Genomic DNA, 21,964 nt, shown 5'->3' on the forward strand with positions numbered 1-21,964 from the left:
CAAGATTGTTGATGCTATCCATGTGCTGTGTTAGTTGAAGGAGCACGCATCTTCTCAGGATTTTGGATAGAAGAGGTAAGTTAGGGACAGGTCTGAAGTTAATCAGATCTGTTGTGTCTAGGCCTGTTTTTGTTGTTGTTTTTTTAGCAGTGGCGTGACTTGACCGACTTTGAGGCCGACTGGAATGAATCCGGTTCTCAGGGAGCAGTTTATGATCTTGCACCAGAGCGGGGCTAAGGAGAGTTCCAGGTTTTTGGTCATTTGTGGAGGTAGAGGATCCAGGACATGAGATGAGGGATTGGAGGTGGAGATCAGTTTGACTATCTCTTCTCCCTGAATGAGGTTGAAAGATTTCTAGGATTTTGGGGGGGGGCTTGTATGAGTTGTCTATAGTCCCCAGCGTGATGCTCCCGATGGCAGGGATGATGTTGGAGTACTGTTTTGAAGTTTCTGGATCCGGTCACACGCCTGGAGAATATGTACAAGGTATGGAATCTACAAATAGAAGTACCCGTCCGAAGAGTTGCTAAAGTTAAGCGCAAAGTTCCAGCATTAACATGCATCAGACACAGTAATGCAGTAATAGAAAAACATTGAAATGTAAATAAAAAAGGCATGAAACTTACTGTAGTGCACCTATAATTTGAAGTACGGACATCACCATGGGGCACTTACTAATCTGGAAAATGTTTGCAGAATACAACCTTACTGATCGATGTGCAGGAGAGCAAACTGCCTGAAGACACCCCATGCACTAGAAGACTACAATTAATCACATAAAACAAGTTGGAACAAAATGTCATTTGTGTGATTCCTTAACATGCACACCATTCTGCAAAAGTGGTGTGCGCATCACCACTTCTCTGCTTTACATGCACAAGAGATCAAATGAAATCACCTAGATGTTTTGTTTCCTTAGTTTCCTTGGTGTAAAGAAAACATACCCCAAAAAGAGCATTACCCCATCTGGCTATAGGTGTTTCACTTCCCTCTGCTTGTGGGGGTTTCGCTTGGTGACACCTCCCTCTGCTTGGCTGTGTTGGAAGACAGCACTGTATGAGTGTTTTTAACAATTAGAAATTAATGAGTAGTTTAGATGCGTTTAAATTACCATAATTTGGTCGCAGTTAACATGGCAAGGCATCAGACAGTTTGCATAGACAACCATTCAATTTTTTCAGCCAGAAATGTGAAACTTTATTTTATGTTAACAAACTTTGCCATGTGCAAGTCTCTGTGTGCTTTTCCAGTTCAGAAAAATAAGTTAAATAAAGCTCTCTCCACAATGTCGGTCTGTTGATCAAATAATGTTGTATAAATTGCCTCCCCACAAATAAACCATTGATTCAATTTTATGGTGGCGCACCAAAAAAAGTCCAGATAGAGAGTATCGTTTGTATATGTAGAAAATGTTCTTTATTTTTAGCTCTTTTCTCTTAAAATACAGGTCACCAGACAGTTTTACAAAACGAATCAGCCAACGCGTTTCACTCCTTTTCCTGGAGTTTCATCAGGGCTGAAAACAAAAAAACAAAAACTAACATAAATTTAAAAAAAAAAATACAATAATTTTTACAAAATGACATCTAACAGCTATAGGCGCACCAAGAAGATATTTTTGTTTTTTAGACTTTTTGAAAGACTCTCGAAAAGACTTAACTGTTAAGATTGTGTACAAAAATCACCAAAGAGATTTCTGTAACTATTGAGCACTATTTACACGTGTTAAAAATACACAATATACAATGGACACATTGAGGTTCTCTAAAGTTTCCGTCATAGGATAAGTTTTCACGAAAGGGGGCAAAAAATCCCTATTTATGGAAACGTACAAGTCCGTAGAGGCCTACCAGGTCCCTAACCATACACATTAATTACAGAAATTAAAATAAAGTTCAGAACCGTCCAATTTACATATGCTAAAACATAACATTTACACATAGCACACAAATTTCAACACTTTACTTTTACAAACAATTGTACATTTCTCATATATAGAAGTCGATATGAAAACATGATCCAAATGTCTTATTCCACATTTTTCATCAAGAAACAGAACAACAGGTATGATAGCTCAGAAGAGTTGAACTGCCCATGGCACCTAGCTCTCACATGAAGGGGTTAGATTTATTTATTCATTTCTGATTTGTCATGGCGGTTGCTGGGGAGATTATTATCATGCATTTATGGCATATAAAGGTCCTTACTTAGTTCTGTGTGATTAAAAGAGCCCCATTTGATCCAGGACCTGTTACCCACTGGGTGATATTGTAGGATCACTTATAACTCTTACCAGTTGTATGTGTTCTCTTTGTTCCTTTCTTCTCTTTTATAGAGGGAAAATTTGGCCCAGTCTGGTTATATTTCTTGTTTGTCCCTTTTCTACTCCTGTCCGTTCCGTCCGTTCTAGTGGTTCTCAGGTTGTTCTAAATTGAGAATTGGAAAAGAGACTATTAAATCAACCCTCCGAGTATAAAAGGGATTTCTTAATTCGTTAACATGATTTCTTATGAATACCTGTCATGCGGGGCAATATTAGCTTCCCACAGTTGATTCAAATTCCCACTTTCTAGCAATTGTTGTAGTGGTGTCCTCTTCTAAGTATGGAGAAATTGGTTGTGATAAACCTAAATGAACAAGAGATCAACAGAATCCATTATGTGATCTCAAACATAATTTGTTAAACAAACAGACACATTTTTATTAAAAAATGTGTGGGTTGCAGTGCAGCTAAAATTTAGGGTCCCGTCTACCCAGCCATCTGTTTGCACGATTCCCCCTTCTATTCCAGAGTATTTAGCTTATATTTCAAAGCTTACTAGGTAAACCCATTTTAATAAGAGCATATATAGCGCTCACACGAGGGCATAACAATATTGCCAAGCGTACAAGTAATCTATATTTGCGCACATTTGCGCACTACATCCTGGTAAAACTCCCATATTTAATAGTAATTTCCTAACATGACCCCCAACAAAGCATCAATCAAATATACTCCTGCTGTATTTCCCCTCTTCTCAACATAATTCATGATTACATTTTCAGACAAGAGTAATTTTTAGAGTAAGACCGCAGGAATATCGAGCATAAGTGTAGAGGCAGGTCATTGTTACTACAGGCATTACCTGTTCAAGTTAGCGCTATTTCCCCTTCCACTTAAAGTCTACTTCTCATATATAGGGCGAGTTCACAAGGTGGCCCCCAGTAGAAAATCACACCGGCTCCTCCCCACGCACTTAGTCTAACCTCCATGAATTCGATGTTTCGTAATCCAACCCCGAACTGGCTCCTAGTGTAGTTTCCCACCGGCTCCTTACCTATTTCGGACGAGTGTTCTCTTAGCGAAGTATCGGCATGGATGGTCCCATTCTGAGGCTGCCATGTCGAGACGCTCTTTATATCCTGTTTTTACATGCACCAATTGGGCTGTAACGTATTTCACCTGAGGACAATTGTAAGCCCTCCTGTGTCATTACATGTATCGGCGGTCGCCATCTTGGAGTTGGCAAGCGATCGCATAAAGATATGGGAGATTAGTTTCCAATATGTTTTAAAATTCAATATATATAGCCAAGTTTTAATCCAGGATGTAAGTCTTGTCTTTTTGTGCACCTCTCCGCCAATAAAATTTATTTCATCCTACTCCGCAGTTTCTTCGTGGTTCTGAGCATATCACGTGGTTGCTCCTCGCGCTTATTTGTTAATAAGCGCCATCTTTGAATGGTTTTATATATTATTATTTGGAGCCAAAGAACCCTGATATCTATACAGTGTGCTCGCATATGATTCCTAGAGCCGATTTTAAGTCATAGTTGTCTATGTGAGACACTATATGCATTATACTAATTGCTCACACTTACATAAAAAAATATATAGTAATTAGAAGTTAGTAATGGCCATTGCGGGGGTAGGACGATTTATTTGTTGTTTGCTAGTCAATCTTATTGGTATTTGTCAAATTTCAGGTGTGCCCAAATGTACAGCATTAATGTACACACCTGAACCGATTAGTGCGATTGTTATACCCTCCTTTGGTGCATTATGGAATCTATATTTTCAGTATTTTTATTTTTATTTAGGGTATTTTTGGATCATTGCTTAGTTCATAAAATCTTTTTTGTATATGATTTAAAAGCCATAGTGCACAAATAATCTTTTCCTTTAACCAATTTGATTGTGAAAGTTCATATTGAATGGGTAACAATAGATGGGAGACAAGGGCTGCTCTTTCTCCCTTTGTGAGGTTGGGGTTCTTATATCGTTGGTCCCTACTTTCCCTTTCGAGTTTGTATAGACTAGCACTGACTCTTTCGTTGAATATGTCAATATTGTGATGGTATGTGCTAGGGAGAAACCTTGAATTGGGATGTAACCCACTATCCCCAGATACATTTTCAGAGATATGATGTTCAAAAAGAACGGTGTTTAAGTCAACCTCCTTTTCCTCATTTAAGGTAGATAAACATTGTAAGCTCTTAATCTCAGCAATAGACATACTCACAGGTTCCACCAATTCACCTTGATCCACAGATATCAAATTACACATTGGTTTGTTGCTGAAAAATTCTTTTAATTTTAGTTGTCTCGTGAATCTAAATAGGTCCACATGTACATCAAAGAAATCACCATCCTGAGTAGGACAAAACCCCAAACCTTTACATAAAAGTGTATTTTCATCAGTGTCCAAGATTCTGTCTGATAAGTTGATTACTCTTAGTTCTGACTGGTTCTCTACCTCTACCATTGTGCTCCCCACAGGGTAATTTAATGTTTCGCCTGATCTTTGGGTTTGTTCTTGGCTCTCTCTGATCTCCTCACCTGCTCTTCGCCCTGCTCCCCAGTTGCCCCTTTTGTGCCTCCTGCCCCCTCTCCTTGTCTTTTTTGGTGTTGTGTTTTTTTGGCCTGATTTCCACTCATTCTTAGTTTCGCCATCTCTATCTGAAAGGTGGAGGGGCCTATTTCTAAAGGGAGTCCACCTGAGATTGTTGTTGAGGAACTACTTTCCATTGAAGAGAGGGAGGTGCTACTTGCTGATTTTAATTCCTCACTTTCTTCCCTCATTCTTTTTTTGTTTGTTTCATCCACTGTGATGTTGTCGAATTTTTTTGCGAATGTATAGATTCGACCATCACAATAATCTTTATCGTCTCTCTTAATTTTTCTCAATTTTTTATCCTTTAAATAGTTCTGATAGTTATTAATAACCTTTTTCAGAATTTCGTAATTTTTTTCAATCAGATCAGTGTTCCCACAGGCCTCAATCTCTTTAACTACACTTTCTATCTCATTCAATAATTTTGCCCCCTTCTCTTCCGCATGTTTTATCAAAATTTGCATCATGACACATGAAGCACCCTCTAGATTAGTTTCCCAATCCTTCAATAGTTCTTCACTCAAATGTGGGGAATAGATTCATAACTAAATACACCAAACACAATAGTAACATCTTCAAAATTCTGAAAAACAACTGGCACCTCCTCAAGGAGATTCCGGGATTGCAATCCCACATAATGACTAAACCCTCTGTAACTTACCGTAGGGGTAGAACCCTACGTAACGATCTATGTCCCAGCTATTTGAAACCCTCTAAGGACAATAGCTCTAACTGGCTGACGGAAAAACCAAGGGGCTTCTTTGTATGTAGGGACTGTAACATCTGCGAATATGGACGTGATAAGATCAAACAGTTCACTTACAATGGCTCACGGAAATATGACATCTTGTCCTTTATAAATTGTGCTACTACCTATGTAGTATATATTTTGGGCTGCACATGCGGTTTAATTTATGTAGGCAGCTCTAAACGAAATTTGAGGACAAGAATTCAAGAGCACAGGAGAGCTATTCTGAATAGAGATGCAAAATATGCTCACTCCCAACATTTCTTGGAAAAACATGGGGGCAAACCTGAATTCTGGTTCCATGGTCTAGAGCAAATACAACAGCACCCAAGAGGGGGAAATCGTGAGCTGGTGCTAAGACAGCGGGAGGCAAAATGGATTTATAAATTACAATGTATTAAGTATGGGATGAACTTAGATGACGAAATGCACCACTTCTTAATGTAATCTGAGAATATGCATGACTATGGTAGGGGAAAATAGAATTGCAGATGGACCATAATATGTGTTAATTTTGGATGTCAGATTTTTCCATCCCTGTTCCTGTAAAATCTGCATATCCATGCATGATACTAATTTCCCCGCTACCAATTGTCACTTTCCCTCTGTTTTGTCTCCCATCTATTGTTACCCATTCAATATGAACTTTCACAATCAAATTGGTTAAAGGAAAAGATTATTTGTGCACTATGGCTTTTAAATCATATACAAAAAAGATTTTATGAACTAAGCAATGATCCAAAAATACCCTAAATAAAAATAAAAATACTGAAAATATAGATTCCATAATGCACCAAAGGAGGGTATAACAATCGCACTAATCGGTTCAGGTGTGTACATTAATGCTGTACATTTGGGCACACTTGAAATTTGACAAATACCAATAAGATTGACTAGCAAACAACAAATAAATCGTCCTACCCCCGCAATGGCCATTACTAACTTCTAATTACTATATATTTTTTTATGTAAGTGTGAGCAATTAGTATAATGCATATAGTGTCTCACATAGACAACTATGACTTAAAATCGGCTCTAGGAATCATATGCGAGCACACTGTATAGATATCAGGGTTCTTTGGCTCCAAATAATAATATATAAAACCATTCAAAGATGGCGCTTATTAACAAATAAGCGCGAGGAGCAACCACGTGATATGCTCAGAACCACGAAGAAACTGCGGAGTAGGATGAAATAAATTTTATTGGCGGAGAGGTGCACAAAAAGACAAGACTTACATCCTGGATTAAAACTTGGCTATATATATTGAATTTTAAAACATATTGGAAACTAATCTCCCATATCTTTATGCGATCGCTTGCCAACTCCAAGATGGCGACCGCCGATACATGTAATGACACAGGAGGGCTTACAATTGTCCTCAGGTGAAATACGTTACAGCCCAATTGGTGCATGTAAAAACAGGATATAAAGAGCGTCTCGACATGGCAGCCTCAGAATGGGACCATCCATGCCGATACTTCGCTAAGAGAACACTCGTCCGAAATAGGTAAGGAGCCGGTGGGAAACTACACTAGGAGCCAGTTCGGGGTTGGATTACGAAACATCGAATTCATGGAGGTTAGACTAAGTGCGTGGGGAGGAGCCGGTGTGATTTTCTACTGGGGGCCACCTTGTGAACTCGCCCTATATATGAGAAGTAGACTTTAAGTGGAAGGGGAAATAGCGCTAACTTGAACAGGTAATGCCTGTAGTAACAATGACCTGCCTCTACACTTATGCTCGATATTCCTGCGGTCTTACTCTAAAAATTACTCTTGTCTGAAAATGTAATCATGAATTATGTTGAGAAGAGGGGAAATACAGCAGGAGTATATTTGATTGATGCTTTGTTGGGGGTCATGTTAGGAAATTACTATTAAATATGGGAGTTTTACCAGGATGTAGTGCGCAAATGTGCGCAAATATAGATTACTTGTACGCTTGGCAATATTGTTATGCCCTCGTGTGAGCGCTATATATGCTCTTATTAAAACGGGTTTACCTAGTAAGCTTTGAAATATAAGCTAAATACTCTGGAATAGAAGGGGGAATCGTGCAAACAGATGGCTGGGTAGACGGGACCCTAAATTTTAGCTGCACTGCAACCCACACATTTTTTAATAAAAATGTGTCTGTTTGTTTAACAAATTATGTTTGAGATCACATAATGGATTCTGTTGATCTCTTGTTCATTTAGGTTTATCACGACCAATTTCTCCATACTTAGAAGAGGACACCACTACAACAATTGCTAGAAAGTGGGAATTTGAATCAACTGTGGGAAGCTAATATTGCCCCGCATGACAGGTATTCATAAGAAATCATGTTAACGAATTAAGAAATCCCTTTTATACTCGGAGGGTTGATTCAATAGTCTCTTTTCCAATTCTCAATTTAGAACAACCTGAGAACCACTAGAACGGACGGAACGGACAGGAGTAGAAAAGGGACAAACAAGAAATATAACCAGACTGGGCCAAATTTTCCCTCTATAAAAGAGAAGAAAGGAACAAAGAGAACACATACAACTGGTAAGAGTTATAAGTGATCCTACAATATCACCCAGTGGGTAACAGGTCCTGGATCAAATGGGGCTCTTTTAATCACACAGAACTAAGTAAGGACCTTTATATGCCATAAATGCATGATAATAATCTCCCCAGCAACCGCCATGACAAATCAGAAATGAATAAATAAATCTAACCCCTTCATGTGAGAGCTAGGTGCCATGGGCAGTTCAACTCTTCTGAGCTATCATACCTGTTGTTCTGTTTCTTGATGAAAAATGTGGAATAAGACATTTGGATCATGTTTTCATATCGACTTCTATATATGAGAAATGTACAATTGTTTGTAAAGTGTTGAAATTTGTGTGCTATGTGTAAATGTTATGTTTTAGCATATGTAAATTGGACGGTTCTGAACTTTATTTTAATTTCTGTAATTAATGTGTATGGTTAGGGACCTGGTAGGCCTCTACGGACTTGTACGTTTCCATAAATAGGGATTTTTTGCCCCCTTTCGTGAAAACTTATCCTATGACGGAAACTTTAGAGAACCTCAATGTGTCCATTGTATATTGTGTATTTTTAACACGTGTAAATAGTGCTCAATAGTTACAGAAATCTCTTTGGTGATTTTTGTACACAATCTTAACAGTTAAGTCTTTTCGAGAGTCTTTCAAAAAGTCTAAAAAACAAAAATATCTTCTTGGTGCGCCTATAGCTGTTAGATGTCATTTTGTAAAAATTATTGTATTTTTTTTTTGAAATTTATGTTAGTTTTTGTTTTTTTGTTTTCAGCCCTGATGAAACTCCAGGAAAAGGAGTGAAACGCGTTGGCTGATTCGTTTTGTAAAACTGTCTGGTGACCTGTATTTTAAGAGAAAAGAGCTAAAAATAAAGAACATTTTCTACATATACAAACGATACTCTCTATCTGGACTTTTTTTGGTGCGCCACCATAAAATTGAATCAACGATTCTTTATGATCTGGAAACACAGCAACGCCAAAAAGCAGCTGGCGTTGGGGTTGGCAGCACAAAACATTGAGGACTTATTTCGGAATTGAATGTTGGGTGCGGCATCTTAGTGTCCGCTGCTGCGCTTTTTGAGACTCCACAAATAAACCATGCTCTGAACGTGTTGTTTGTTATGTTACATAAATGTGCTGCCATTTCCTTTGCACGTAAACCATTATATGCAAAAAAAGGGTGTACTAGAAGTAACTAATTTTATGTACCCTGTGTTTTAATAGTCATTGATTAAATCAGATGCATCTTTGTTAATCTAGCCCTGTTATGTAATTTCACATCATGACGAGTGCATGGCATTTCTGCCTAAAACCAAATAAAAGAGGATGTTATTGGGATATGTGCCAGACATTCTCTGAGCAGACCCTATCTTAGTCTATTGATCTATACTGAGAGGTCCTTTGCCTTTCAAACTGTGCAGACTCAGCACTGGTCTATCGGTTGAGCTATACTTATAGTCTGCCTCAAAAAAATTGACAAAAAACCACTGTCAGTCAACTTGCTGAACTATACTTTAGTTCTGGCTGTTTGCTAACTTTGGAGAGAGACTTTATGTTGATTGTCTTGAATTATCCGGGTTTGACTTGTTATAAACGCCGATTTCCCATTGATTTGCTTAACACATTTTTGTTTTCTTTAATGATCCATATTTGAATAAACCTCTATGGTATTGACTTAGCTTGTGATGGTTTTATTAACTGACGCAGGGGACTTAGTCTTATGAGGACGTAGTCCCGATCCTACGCATCAGCCATTTATTGGTTTTAAATGGAGAGTAGTGGCATAGCAATGGGGCGGGTGGAGGGGGCGGTGTTTTGAAAAATCTTCGCCAGCACCCACCCCTCCCCTCCCCCTCCCCCCAAACCCCCCGCTTTTCAGCACAGCGTGCGGCAACAAAAGGCAGGGTCTGCCACGGGTGGCAGATGCCTAGCTACACGCCTGATGGAGAGTCAATAACACTTTCAGACGCCATGTTGGGCACACACTGTCAACTTCTCAGATCGGCTAGAGTTTAAGAGAAAGAACGGCAACAATCAAAGCGGAGACAGGGGAAGGTGTTACTAACTTCTTCCTCAGTACAAAACAATCAAACGAAAAAGATAAGAACATTCAGCATAAACCCATAGAACACTGCAATTGGAACCCTGTTGGAGACAAAGGCACGTAACAGAGACAGCAGTCACAACACTTTCTAGCTGTAGTCACAATTACATACATTGAAGCCTTACTATTTTATATTCATAAATATGCCAGTTGTTTCTATTTTACTGCATTCATGAAAAATGTGTGATTAAAAAAGTGTGGAAGTGGACCATAAGTCTTACCAAATCCCCAAGACCCCATCACAAAGGAAACCAGTAACAACTCATAATGGGTACAGGATTGACGACTGGGGAGAGCGCTAAATAGGTTGAATATCATCCACATATTCCGCATTATGGAACTGATAGAGAGAGAAATGTGATCAGTGTAATAGTGAATACAAAGTGAAATCAGGAATAGGGAAGTTCATTAAATGACTAGTGTAGATATGGGCATAGTGCTGCAGGAGGTCTGGCAGACAATATAATGCATCAAGAATGGATACATGTTCCAGGGTGCTTTAATTTTTGCAGTTAAATACCCTGTTCTTCCTTTTGTGAGCTATCTACTATGGCAAAGCAGCTCCAGCTTGGTTCCCACCCCATCAGCCTCAGTAATACTGATGTGCAGAAGTTACTGTTCAGAATGGGTCTCCATCAAAGAATGCTAGGGGGCAGCTACTCTTGTAGGCAGCAGTCAGTGATCTACCATTACTGTTATGTGAAAATAATTGATTTTATTTGTTACACCAAGTCGCCTAAAGTCAGTAGCAGATTCTGCAGCAAGCACCGCTCATCTCAGAATAACAGACAAAGCTGCCAAGGTGGCATTTTTTTAATGGATAAAATTACAAAAAGCGGTCAATAAAGGAAAATTACTTTAATAGATCTGTTTTAGACATGTAACATAATAATGCACATCCATCTTAAATACTATCACAAAGTAGGGTGAAGATAGGAATTTAGGCTTCATAATTGGAGAACTCAGAATGCCTGCCAAACAATCTATACCGTTTGAAAATAAATACGGTCCATGCCAAACCTAGGGAATAAAATTGGCAGTTGTGAAAAAATAAAATAAAAAATAAAAACGGCCACTTCCGCTCGCTACAGTCACTCTAAAAGTTGTATACTGTTATTGTTCTGAGGTCATCAACTTGAACTCATGGATTATTGGGCTGGTCAGCTTTGGCACTGTTTCAAGACAAAAAACAAATAGAATTTAGATTAATACATCCATTTCCACAAACACAGATCTTGTCAATATATGGCTAATAAATACTTAACTGTATAGGAAGCTTTTTGACCATATAAAACACATTAGTACAATGACTAGATCCAAAGGATAAAGTGGCATGTCACAAAATTCAACATAATTTCCAATCTTTGAAAGATACAGGCAAATACATTTTTTATCAGAAACCACTAGTATGTTAACCAAGATCCAGAACATATCCAGAAAAACTTCTACATTAGTTAATAAAAAATGTATATCAATACTTGTGTTGATCTTTAGCAAAAACTACCCACTTCATTTGGAAGGGGACACCAAGTCGCAGGACACCTAGTTTCCCACGCCAGGAAGCGCCAACAACCAACAGCGTAAGGAGGTATCACCTCCAGCTCTTATAGCGCATCACACACTCCTGAAGCACAGGATGCGTGGGTGCGAAGCCAGGGCCAAGGGCGGACCTGTCCTGCACAGGTTGGCCCCACGAAGAGGCAGGGCAGGGTCATTCCCCTGACCCTGCGGCGAGGTGCTCCTTGGACCTTTAGGCTGCCTTTCATTTCACCCAGGTACTTTTTATGCATCCCATCCCCGAAAGAATACCTACTAGAGATCAGTTGGGGTGGTGTCTACATCTATGCAATGAAGGTCTCGGATTCTGGACTGGCGGGGCAAACGTGGAGTCCCTCACCTTTTGTTAATGGACTATTATATGTTTAATCTGTCCTTTAAGAGGGCGGTAGTTCATTTGTTTATGTCTCTGCCTATCTCTGCTTTATTCGCAACTAGGGAGCAGTGGTGAGGGTCTATTAGCCCTCTCCCAAGACTTGATGTTTTTGATGTCAATTGGTTCCTCGGCCTAAACACTCCAAAGAGACATTAAAAGGAGCCATTTTCTCTTGGTTGGCCTTTTACAGCTTTGCTTCTCTGTTTATTATTGCTCTTCTCCATTCAATATAGGTGAACTGAGGCATGTTCCCTAATTAGAGTTGGTTAGCACTGGTCTCCTGCTGTTACTGCGTATTGTCCCCCACCATGGTGAAAAGGCAGGCGTCTGGTGCTTTACTTGACCCTGCTTCCCCATTAAAGTGTACTTCGATAGATTGGATGCTGGGAAGGGCATTGCGGGTCATAACCACGAAACTTGTACTTAAAGAGAAGAGATTGTCTCTAAATTCTGGTAATAGCTCTGTGCATGTGGATGATGTACCCCTGGATATGATGTCTAGACCCCTTGGGCCTTTGCACAAATGATGAATTGGTGCACATAGGAAAGGCTGTCAACTCCCAAACTGAAGGGAACAAGGCAATTATAAAGTGTAAAAAAAACAGGAGGGGTCAACGGTGTGGTATATCTGATGTAGCCACCCAGACAGATCTTCTGTTAGCTGATGCATCCGTACTGGCTCAATGGGATTCTGTATCTCATTCAGCAGAGTCTTTAGTGATAGGTATGCCTACGCCTTTATTTGATTCTGGGTGGAAAGAATTATCCTCTGATGTTGATCTCACCAAAATTAAGGCACTGTTACAGACTGAGCTCTTCTATTTTTGCATGTTGTTGCTGCTCCCTGGCCAGCCCGACGCAGCAGCCTCCCAAGAAGAGGACCCTCAGCCCATGAAGGTCAGATCTGCTTCCCCACCAAGTGAGGTGATACCAGGACAAACCGGAGCAACACAGGACCAATACTCAGGGTACCGGAGCTCTTGCAGCAAATAGAGCAAGTGAAAGTCCAATCCAGACTCCTACTGCACCGAGCAGCCATCGAGGGACATCAGCACCGCAGAGACCCATTTCCAGAGAGTCCCAGCTGTCCTGATTTTGAACCCACAACTGGCTAAGGCCCTAGAACACACAGAGCCCAGTCGACATTTCCACCCCGCACAGGAGTGCCACAGCCATGCGCCAATGAACCGCCTGTGACCCCATGTCCCTTGTGGCTTAGCCCCCTCTGCAACCTATTTCTAGGTGGCCCCCCTTCTTTCCACTGGCGTAGCATGCACAGCTAGTAACCCAGCCAGCGCCTCTGCACCTGGATGTCCCAGGACAGGTAACTAGTAACTGCTGGTGGTGGTTCTTTGGACCATGACCCCCTATGACCTTAAGTCCTAAACAAGACCCCCAAAAACTGATCCCAAATAACTATACGCAACAAATACCTTTTATCCCATAGGGTAGCATTGCTGTGCAAAGATGCATTTAAGTGAACTATTTACTTACCTGTAAAAATTCATATTTAAAAAAAGTACGTACTTGATAACAAAGTTCTTCGTATCAACATTTATATAAATATACAGGCTATTTTTCTAAACTGGTCTTGGATTTATTCTCAAGTGCGTGTCTCAATTATCGCCTCTGTGAGTACAACAAATGCTTAGCACTACCCTAGCCTAAACTGCTCTCCCACACTACCACAAAAGAGGGCATTTAGTGTTATAATTATTTCCTCTAAACCAATAAGGGTTGCCTGGACTCTTTACACAGTGCATCTTGTTTTGGTCCACTATATAAAGAGCCAGCTTCCTACATGCAGGACATGGAAAAACTGACCAACACTAATTACCTCCGGGTCTCTGCAAGTGGTAAAGTATAATGCAGATTGCAAGCTTTTCCGAATCAAGGCCCAAACCACATGGAAGTTATCTAGAAACAGATTCAGCGAGCTCCATCTACTTCATATAGAGTGCTCCCGACTTCCAAACCTAACAGACCAGTGAACATTTAGATCTCAGAGAAATCTACTAAGGATTTCAGGTCATGCTAGTGGTGAAGCCGCTTTAGCTTCCAGTGGTAGAGGTAATTTAAGGGGCGAGTACCAATAACCTCAAGTGAGGCATCATTCGAACGCCAGTGGGAACATGTAGTGCAGAGAACAAGCCCAAAGGAAGCACCTTTACTCCTAATGCACCAATCCTACGATGAAATGAAGGCCAGTTGTGTGAGAGTGTAGGTTTGGGCTGTACATATTTGCTAAAGTCAGTACATAAGAAAATAATTACAAATAAGTGTAATATGGACAGAGTGGGCGGAGGCAAGATGGCCGCTGTAGCTCTGTAGAGGGAAGTCGCTAGTTCTCCTCTCTCCCACCTTAGTATGGAAATGGACTGATATATACGGAGATACGGGGATGTGGATGCTGGCTGATTTGCTGTCCCGCTTTACTGCAGGCTTCTACTGGGTAACCTCTGCTAACACTGGGGCAGCCTTTCTTGACTATTGGAGGAAAGTAATAACTGTTACTAAACCAACCCACAAAATGTCACAGAAAAGCAAAATGGACAAGGACAAGGATAAACTATCAGGGCCGATCAAAGGCCCAGCAGTGAGAGAAGGCGCGATCCCAAAGATGCCAGCCACTACTGTTAAGAAACAGATGGAACAGATTAGCCGGTCTGTTAAAAGTACTTTGCTTAAAAAAACAGACAAACAGGAGAAGAAGGTCGAAGCAAAGCCAGAGACTCGTCTCGCGGCGAGCAAAGCTGCGAGGGAGGTAGTCCTGGACACGGAAGCAAAAAGCCAGCGAGCTCAAGCACTGTCAACAAAGGAACAACTGCGGCAATCTACCTTACCGGAATCATTTACAACGAAGATTCTCCCGCTGACCCAAGTGCAGGCACCCGATCTCCAGCAGCCCAGCGTAGCGAGAGAAGTTCCATTACCGAAGCAGATTGAGACGGGATCTACGAGTCTGGCAGCCGGGCTCAACGCGGATGACGGAGAAACAGCAAACCGCGAGGACGCAAGCGTCGAGGGCCCGGTTGCTGGGCAACCGTGGAAGGCTGCGGGAAATAGCACGCAACAAGCGGAGCAGAGCGCAGAGGGAGGAAAGGGGAGCGAGGAGGACGCTGGTGCAAAAGGTAACGTGCTAGAGCAGCTGGAAAAGCGCAATAATAGCCAAATGCTAGATGCATTGAAAAATGTTGAACTAGGATTAAACACAAAAACTTTACTGCATATCGATCCAAGCTGGGGAAGTACACAGAGCCTAAGGGACCAGCAAGAGCCCGGATATGGCCATGAGAATGGCAGAGGAGGAAGAGATGAGAGAGGAGCCAGGGGGGGCTCACCTGAGTTCTTTTCAGTCAATGAGGGCTCTGACATTACAGACATTAGCGGACCAGAAAATGAGGAAGTGGGAAGCAGCACGGATCAGTCACTAGACTCTGACACAAGTAAAGACTCCAGGGATCAAACGTCTAGAAAAAAAAAGAAAGAAAGCTGGAGGCAGAAAAGATGGAAGAGGGTCTAGAAGCAGTATGCACAAGAAATTGTCATGGGACTACTCGGCTACATCAGAGACATACCAGGAAAGAGACCAAAATGAGGGTGAAAATGGGGAATCAGGGAATTCGCAAAATGTGACATTGGAAATGCTATTCGGAACACTGAAGCAGATGCACTCAGAGGCCAGAGCAGAAAGTAGGAGAGCGAAAAGGGACACAAAGAAGTTGCAAGCATCTATCAGACGAGTAAGCAGAAAACAGGAAGAGGTCGAAGTAAGAGTAACTCAAGCGGAAGAAAGGACTAGCAGAGTGGAAGATGAGGTGACAGATTGGAAAACTTTTAAGGCAGAACAAGAAAAGGTGGTGGAGGACTTGCAATGGAAGTTGGAAGACTTCGAAAACCGCCAAAGGCGAAACAACGTAAGACTTTTGGGACTGGAGGAAGGGCGAGAGGGCCAGGACCCTAGAGGGTATGTGATAAAAATACTGACTGAAGCTTTTCCAGATTCAAAATGGCAGTGGGAACTCGAAGTACAGAGGGCCCATAGATATCCTATGTTCATAAAGAAAAGCCGTGGGGGGCAAGAGAAGGCACTACCACGGGCTATGTTGGTCTTTCTAGGGAACTTCTTAGCAAGGCAAGAGATAATTGATAAGGCTAGACCTGATGCTAGAAAGACTGCTGATGGAAATACCTTCTTTGCCAGGCCTGATTTCTGCCATGTCACTGTGGAAAGAAGGTGGAAGCTAAGGCAGATGATAACTCCCTTTCAAAAGCAAGGGGCGGAAGCCTATCTGTTATTCCCGGCAAGGCTGAAAGTGATAAAGAAGGGGTATACAAGGATGTTCACATCAGAGATAAAAGCGGGGGAGTATCTCGAAGAGATTTCAGATCTAGACAGAAGAAGAAAAGAGAACAGACCTAGAACCCCGTCAAAATCCCCAACAGTTAACCCACCAAAAACTCCGTAAAGCTAACAGCAACTAACAGCAACTAAGTGTGTACAGAGCAGCTGATAGTCGTGGAAACGGGGTGGGAGAGAGTAGCGACTCTACAGACTACAGGGACCACATATAGGTCTGACAGACCTATTTGCCTGTGGTAAGGGGGGGTGGGATCCAGAGGGGAGGGAGACAGTGGGAGGGAGGGGGAGGGAGGGGGGGAGGAAGATAGGCACTTAGGTGATGGGCACAAGCACAAGTTCAATACAATGCACGTAGTAGAGAAAAGAAAGACTTGAAGGATAAAGTATACATTAGTTTTGTATTAAAAATTGAAGGTAAGGAAATAACGAAGCAATCGAGTACAGGAAAGGGGAGAGGGAAAAACCCGAATTATAATGACTTGTAGGATAGTTTCGATAAATATTTGTGGACTAAATGATTTAAATAAAAGGCTTAAAGCTACCGCCTATCTGAAATCGCTGAATCCGGATTTAGTATGTCTTCAAGAGACCCATATTGAGGATACTAAGGCTTATTTACTAGAACAGCTTGGTTTTAACGTATTAGCGAAAACTAATCAAAATACTAAAACGAGGGGGGTGGCCATTCTAGGTAAGAGATACGATGTGCAGGTAAAAAGAAAGAAGGAAGATCAATGGGGTAGATGGGCTATAGCTGAATTAGTGTTCAGAGGGGAAACTATCACGGTGGTCTCGGTTTACGGATCTACAGGAGACGACCCTGAGATCTTTCAATATCTAGACACAGAGTTAGCACAATGGCCAGAACCCATAATTTTATGTGGGGATTTGAATATACATGACGTAGACAGTAGCTTCTTAGATCCTGGTAGGAATTACTCAGGTAGGAAAAAAAGGACCTACAGAGCCTTAGCAGATATGGTAAGGAATAACTCGCTAGAAGATCCATGGTTAAAATGTCATCCTAATCTAGATGGGAGCACCTATTTTTCAGCCCCCCACCAAATATTGGTTAGGCTGGACTACTTTTTAATTTCAAGAAGCCTGATGGATAGAGCAAAGGTAGATAGGGAACCGAGGATTATATCAGACCACAATCCATTAGTATTAACTGTAATAATTGGACAAAAAGAGGAATAAAGAGCTGAGTCAGTGGACATTTGATAGGACACTACTACAAGATCAGGGTTATAAGGATAGAATGAGCAACTGGATTAAGGAATATTGGGAGATAAATAAGGGCACATCAACACCAGGGATAGTGTGGGACGCTTTTAAAGCTAGCGCAAGAGGGGAAACCCTGAGCTTTGTCATTAAGACACAGAGTATCAAAAGCAAAAGCTGAAGAAGATATTAATTTAGTTAGGGAAGCAGAAGAAGCACTTATCTCAGCCATATCTTCTCACGCCCCCATTGACCAGATCTTATTGAAAATAGTTGCCCTTAAATCGGAAGCCCTGGATGGGATGGCGAAAAAGACAGTGGAGAAATATATGGCAAACAAAGAAAAGGCTTATGAACTTAGTGAACGAGTAGGTCACATACTGGCTGTGCGAGCTAGGCAAAGGGAGGGACTGGCTGATATTAAGGAAATCAAGAACTCTCAGGGGGATATAGTTAAGGAAGCTGAGCAAGTTAGAGAGGTCTTTAAACAGTTCTACACGGAACTCTATGCACAGGATGGCCAGGAGAATGAGGATGATATAAGAACTTATTTAAGTGAGATAGAGCCTCCGGTGATAGGCGAGCAAGACAAAAATAGCCTGGAAGATACACTACAGCTGAATGAACTGGTTGAGGCCCTGGGGGATCTACCATCTGGGAAAGCAGCTGGCCCGGACCAGTTGCCAGTAGAATTTTATAGAACTTTCCAGCCAGTACTACTAGAAGAAATGTTTAACGTGATGTTATTAGCACAAAAGGGTGAGGCTGTGCCAGAATCATGGGGAGGTGCAGATATTATTGTGATTCCTAAGAAGGGCAAACCCATAGATGCTCCGGGCTCGTACCGCCCCATTACGCTAATGAACGCAGATGTCAAGGTGTTTTCCAAAATTTTGGCAAAAAGGCTATCAAGGGTAATAGAAACACTGGTAGTTCCCTCACAGCACGGTTTCATTCCAGGAAAGGGATCGACTCAACACACTAGGCAAGTAGTCACGGTATTTGATGCAGCAAACACGTTAAAAGATCCTACGGCTGCTTTGTTTTTAGATGCTGAAAAAGCATTCAACAGGGTTTCCTGGAGATACTTATGGGAAGTTCTGAGGTGGAATGGTATAGGGGCAGGATTTGTAAAGGCCCTACAGACTTTGTATATTAATCCGACTGCCAAAATAAGGGTTAACAGAGGGCAACCAACTGTAATTAAAATTCATAGAGGGACAAGGCAGGGGTGCCCATCCTCTCCCCTGCTCTTCGCTTTATATCTCGATCCCTACATCCGGAAACTAGAAGCTAATGATCAAATTCCGCCACTAGTTCTTAATGGATGCAGATTTAAAACATTAGCGTATGCCGACGATGTGGCTATTCTGACTGCACAACCTATAGCAGCTATTAGAACAATAGAAGCCGAAGCGGGGCGATTTGGACAGTTTTCAGGGTATAGCCTGAATAGCACCAAAACCCAGATTGTTAAAAACTAGTGGGTAATATGTAATGATGATAGAGTGGTAGAAGCAGCAACCTACCTAGGGGTGCGAATTACAGCAGAGATAGATAACATCGTTAAAAGCAATCTCGACCCCTTGTTGACCACTGTAAAAAGGGATTTGGAAAAAATGAATAACTTACATTTATCACTGGTGGGAGGCACAAATATTATTAAGATGATGATTTTTCCTAAGTTTTTTAGGGCCATACCCCTGCTATTCGAATCCAGCTGGTTTAATAATATAGAAGCCATTTGTAACAGGTTTATTTGGGCACACTGCAAGACCCGGAGGGCTTATAGATTTATGACACTACCTAGGGAAAAAGGGGGATGGGGTGCACCTGATTTTCGCTTATATTATATGGTTACTGTCTTGCAATATATACAAGGGCTAATTGGGGGGAATGTTGATGATGTAAGAATACAAGATATGTCTACAAAGATCTATACTGTTGTATTAGGGCCAAATGCCTGTAATTGCTTTCTAAAATGTTTAGATTACAGCTACTTTAAGAGAACTAGGTTTAAAACTGTTAGGGCGGCAGTTACGATATGGAACGCTTTCTTAAAGAAAGTCAAATTGGGTAGATATAATAGATATGTCTTGTTGCTTAATAATAGATCGCTCCCGGGGGAAATTTTTGCTGATCAAACCATGCTAGATTGGGCAGCGAGTGGTATTACGCAAATAGGGGACTTATTTGATCAGGAAGGGTTCAAGCAATTCGCAGATCTGAGAGAGGCATATGGTATAGGTAATAGGGGTTTCTTCAAGTATTTACAGATCAGAAGCTACTTAAAGAATAAATCTGGAGGGCCAGTAGGATTTAACAAGATAGAAATAATGGAGAAAATTACGATGTCAAGGGACTGCACAATCAGGTCTTTTTACGCAGCCTTGGTGAAAGGAAAGCAGGACGATCTAGAGAAATATAGTACGAAGTGGGCAGACAAAATGGGGGTTGATCGTAACCTATTTATTGAATCCTTAAACTTAGGCTGCACAATCTTAAGTGCTGCCCCCCTGCAGTCCCAGCATTACAAAACACTATACTTTCTCTATTATACGCCCGAGAAAATAGCAAAATGGGGCGGGAATACAGGCATAAATTGCCCCCGATGCAATGAGTTGGAAGCTGATAGCATTCACATCTTTGCAACATGCCCACAGCTACACTCATTGATCATGGAGATAGAGGGATTCTTAGAAAGATCTTTGGGGATTGCAATTAGTCTTACACCTTCCTGGATTATGTTAGGAGTAGCTGAACAGGATCAAGTACAATTTGCAGAATTTTTGTTTGTAATAATGGCAGTGTATAGACTGACAATAGCCCGGGCTTGGTTAGATAAAAACCCCCCTAAATTTCAAGACTGGTTGGCGACCATGTTGTATGCCCATAAGATAGAAGAAAATATATATGCTCGGAAAGGAAGGAGAGGAAGATGCTTGGGGAGGAGAATCTGGGAGCCTTTAAGCAAATGGAAAGAGAAGCAAAGAAGCTGATTAGGGGACGGGTGGAGAAAAGTCTGGGGGGCATGTCAACTAATGGCTCCTTAATAATGATTTGGTTTTTTTTTTGTATTAATGGTATGAGACCGATTGATTTATGGTTCAGATGTATTAAATTTAAAGTAGGTATAAGGTGTTATGAAAAATGTGAAAATAGGCAATTTACTGTAAATTGTGTAAAGGTAATTGTGTAATTTAAAATGTGCCTCTTTGATAAAGAAAAAAAAAAAATAATAATAATAATTACAAATAAGTAGGGGGGTCAGTATCAATGGTTGGACCCAAGAAAGATCAACAGGATGAAAGGAACAGAGAAAAGAGGGAACACAATCTATAAGAACACAGCAAATGGATCTCAGCCATCAAACAGGTAGACCTTTCCTCATATAGCAGTTAGGAGTAAGAAAGACTAGAGACCAGATTCTGCACAGTTATGGAGAGAAACCGAGATCTAAAACTGGATTGCAAATTTAAAGGAATGAGAAGAAAGAGGAACAGTTATATTAGCAATAGAAAGGAGAAGCAAGTCATGAACATACTTAAAAATAGCAGAAAGGAAATGAAAGGGGAACCAGACACAGAATGTTAGTTAGCAAAGAAATTAAAGAAATGAAAACTGAAAGAGGTTGGTAGAAACCTATGATGGAACAAACAGCCATATTGGAAAGACTCCAAACACAACTAAAGAAGGTGTCCAAGTTGTCATACTGACATAAGGCAAGTGAAATAATAAAAGATCTTTCTTTGAAGCTTGAAAGAGGGCAGTTTTTGTGACTAAAGATAGCAAAAAATAAACAATTACACCAAGATTACAAACAGAAGAGGAAAATAAAGAGTATGAGAAAATAAAACTGATTCAAGGGAAGGCAATCACTGAGGGAGGGAGCAGGAAATAGAGTTTAAATCATGTTGTAATTAAAATGGAGACTGGGAAGCAGAGTAGCTGTAGCACAGATACACAATCATGGAAAGAATTGTATAATTGTTCAGAGTAGTTCGGGCCTGGTGATGCTCTCATGCTTTGATGGGTCTCCATCAATCACCCGCCACCACCTACGTCTCGAAGTGTTCACAACCTAGTTGTTCTACTTGATCTGCCAATAAATACACAAGTGCACAATGTTAAGCGTTATACACCCTCTAAAAAATCCTGTGCTCACTGCTTTTTCCTTATCACC

General features: G+C 40.9%; 1 protein-coding gene across 1 annotated transcript in view; it reads right to left on the reverse strand.

The window, feature by feature from the left end:
- Window positions 1-11,104: 11,104 nt before the first annotated feature.
- Window positions 11,105-21,964, reverse strand: part of HDAC2 (histone deacetylase 2) — a 149,625-nt gene continuing 138,765 nt past the window's right edge. Inside the window, exon 14 of the mRNA XM_078648570.1 lies at window positions 11,105-11,433. Within this exon, the coding sequence (XP_078504696.1) occupies window positions 11,403-11,433 (31 nt within the window). The 3' untranslated portion in view covers window positions 11,105-11,402. The remainder of the gene's footprint in view (window positions 11,434-21,964) is intronic.

The sequence above is a fragment of the Lissotriton helveticus genome, chromosome 6 (assembly GCF_964261635.1).
Source record: "Lissotriton helveticus chromosome 6, aLisHel1.1, whole genome shotgun sequence".
Classification (NCBI taxonomy): domain Eukaryota; kingdom Metazoa; phylum Chordata; class Amphibia; order Caudata; family Salamandridae; genus Lissotriton; species Lissotriton helveticus.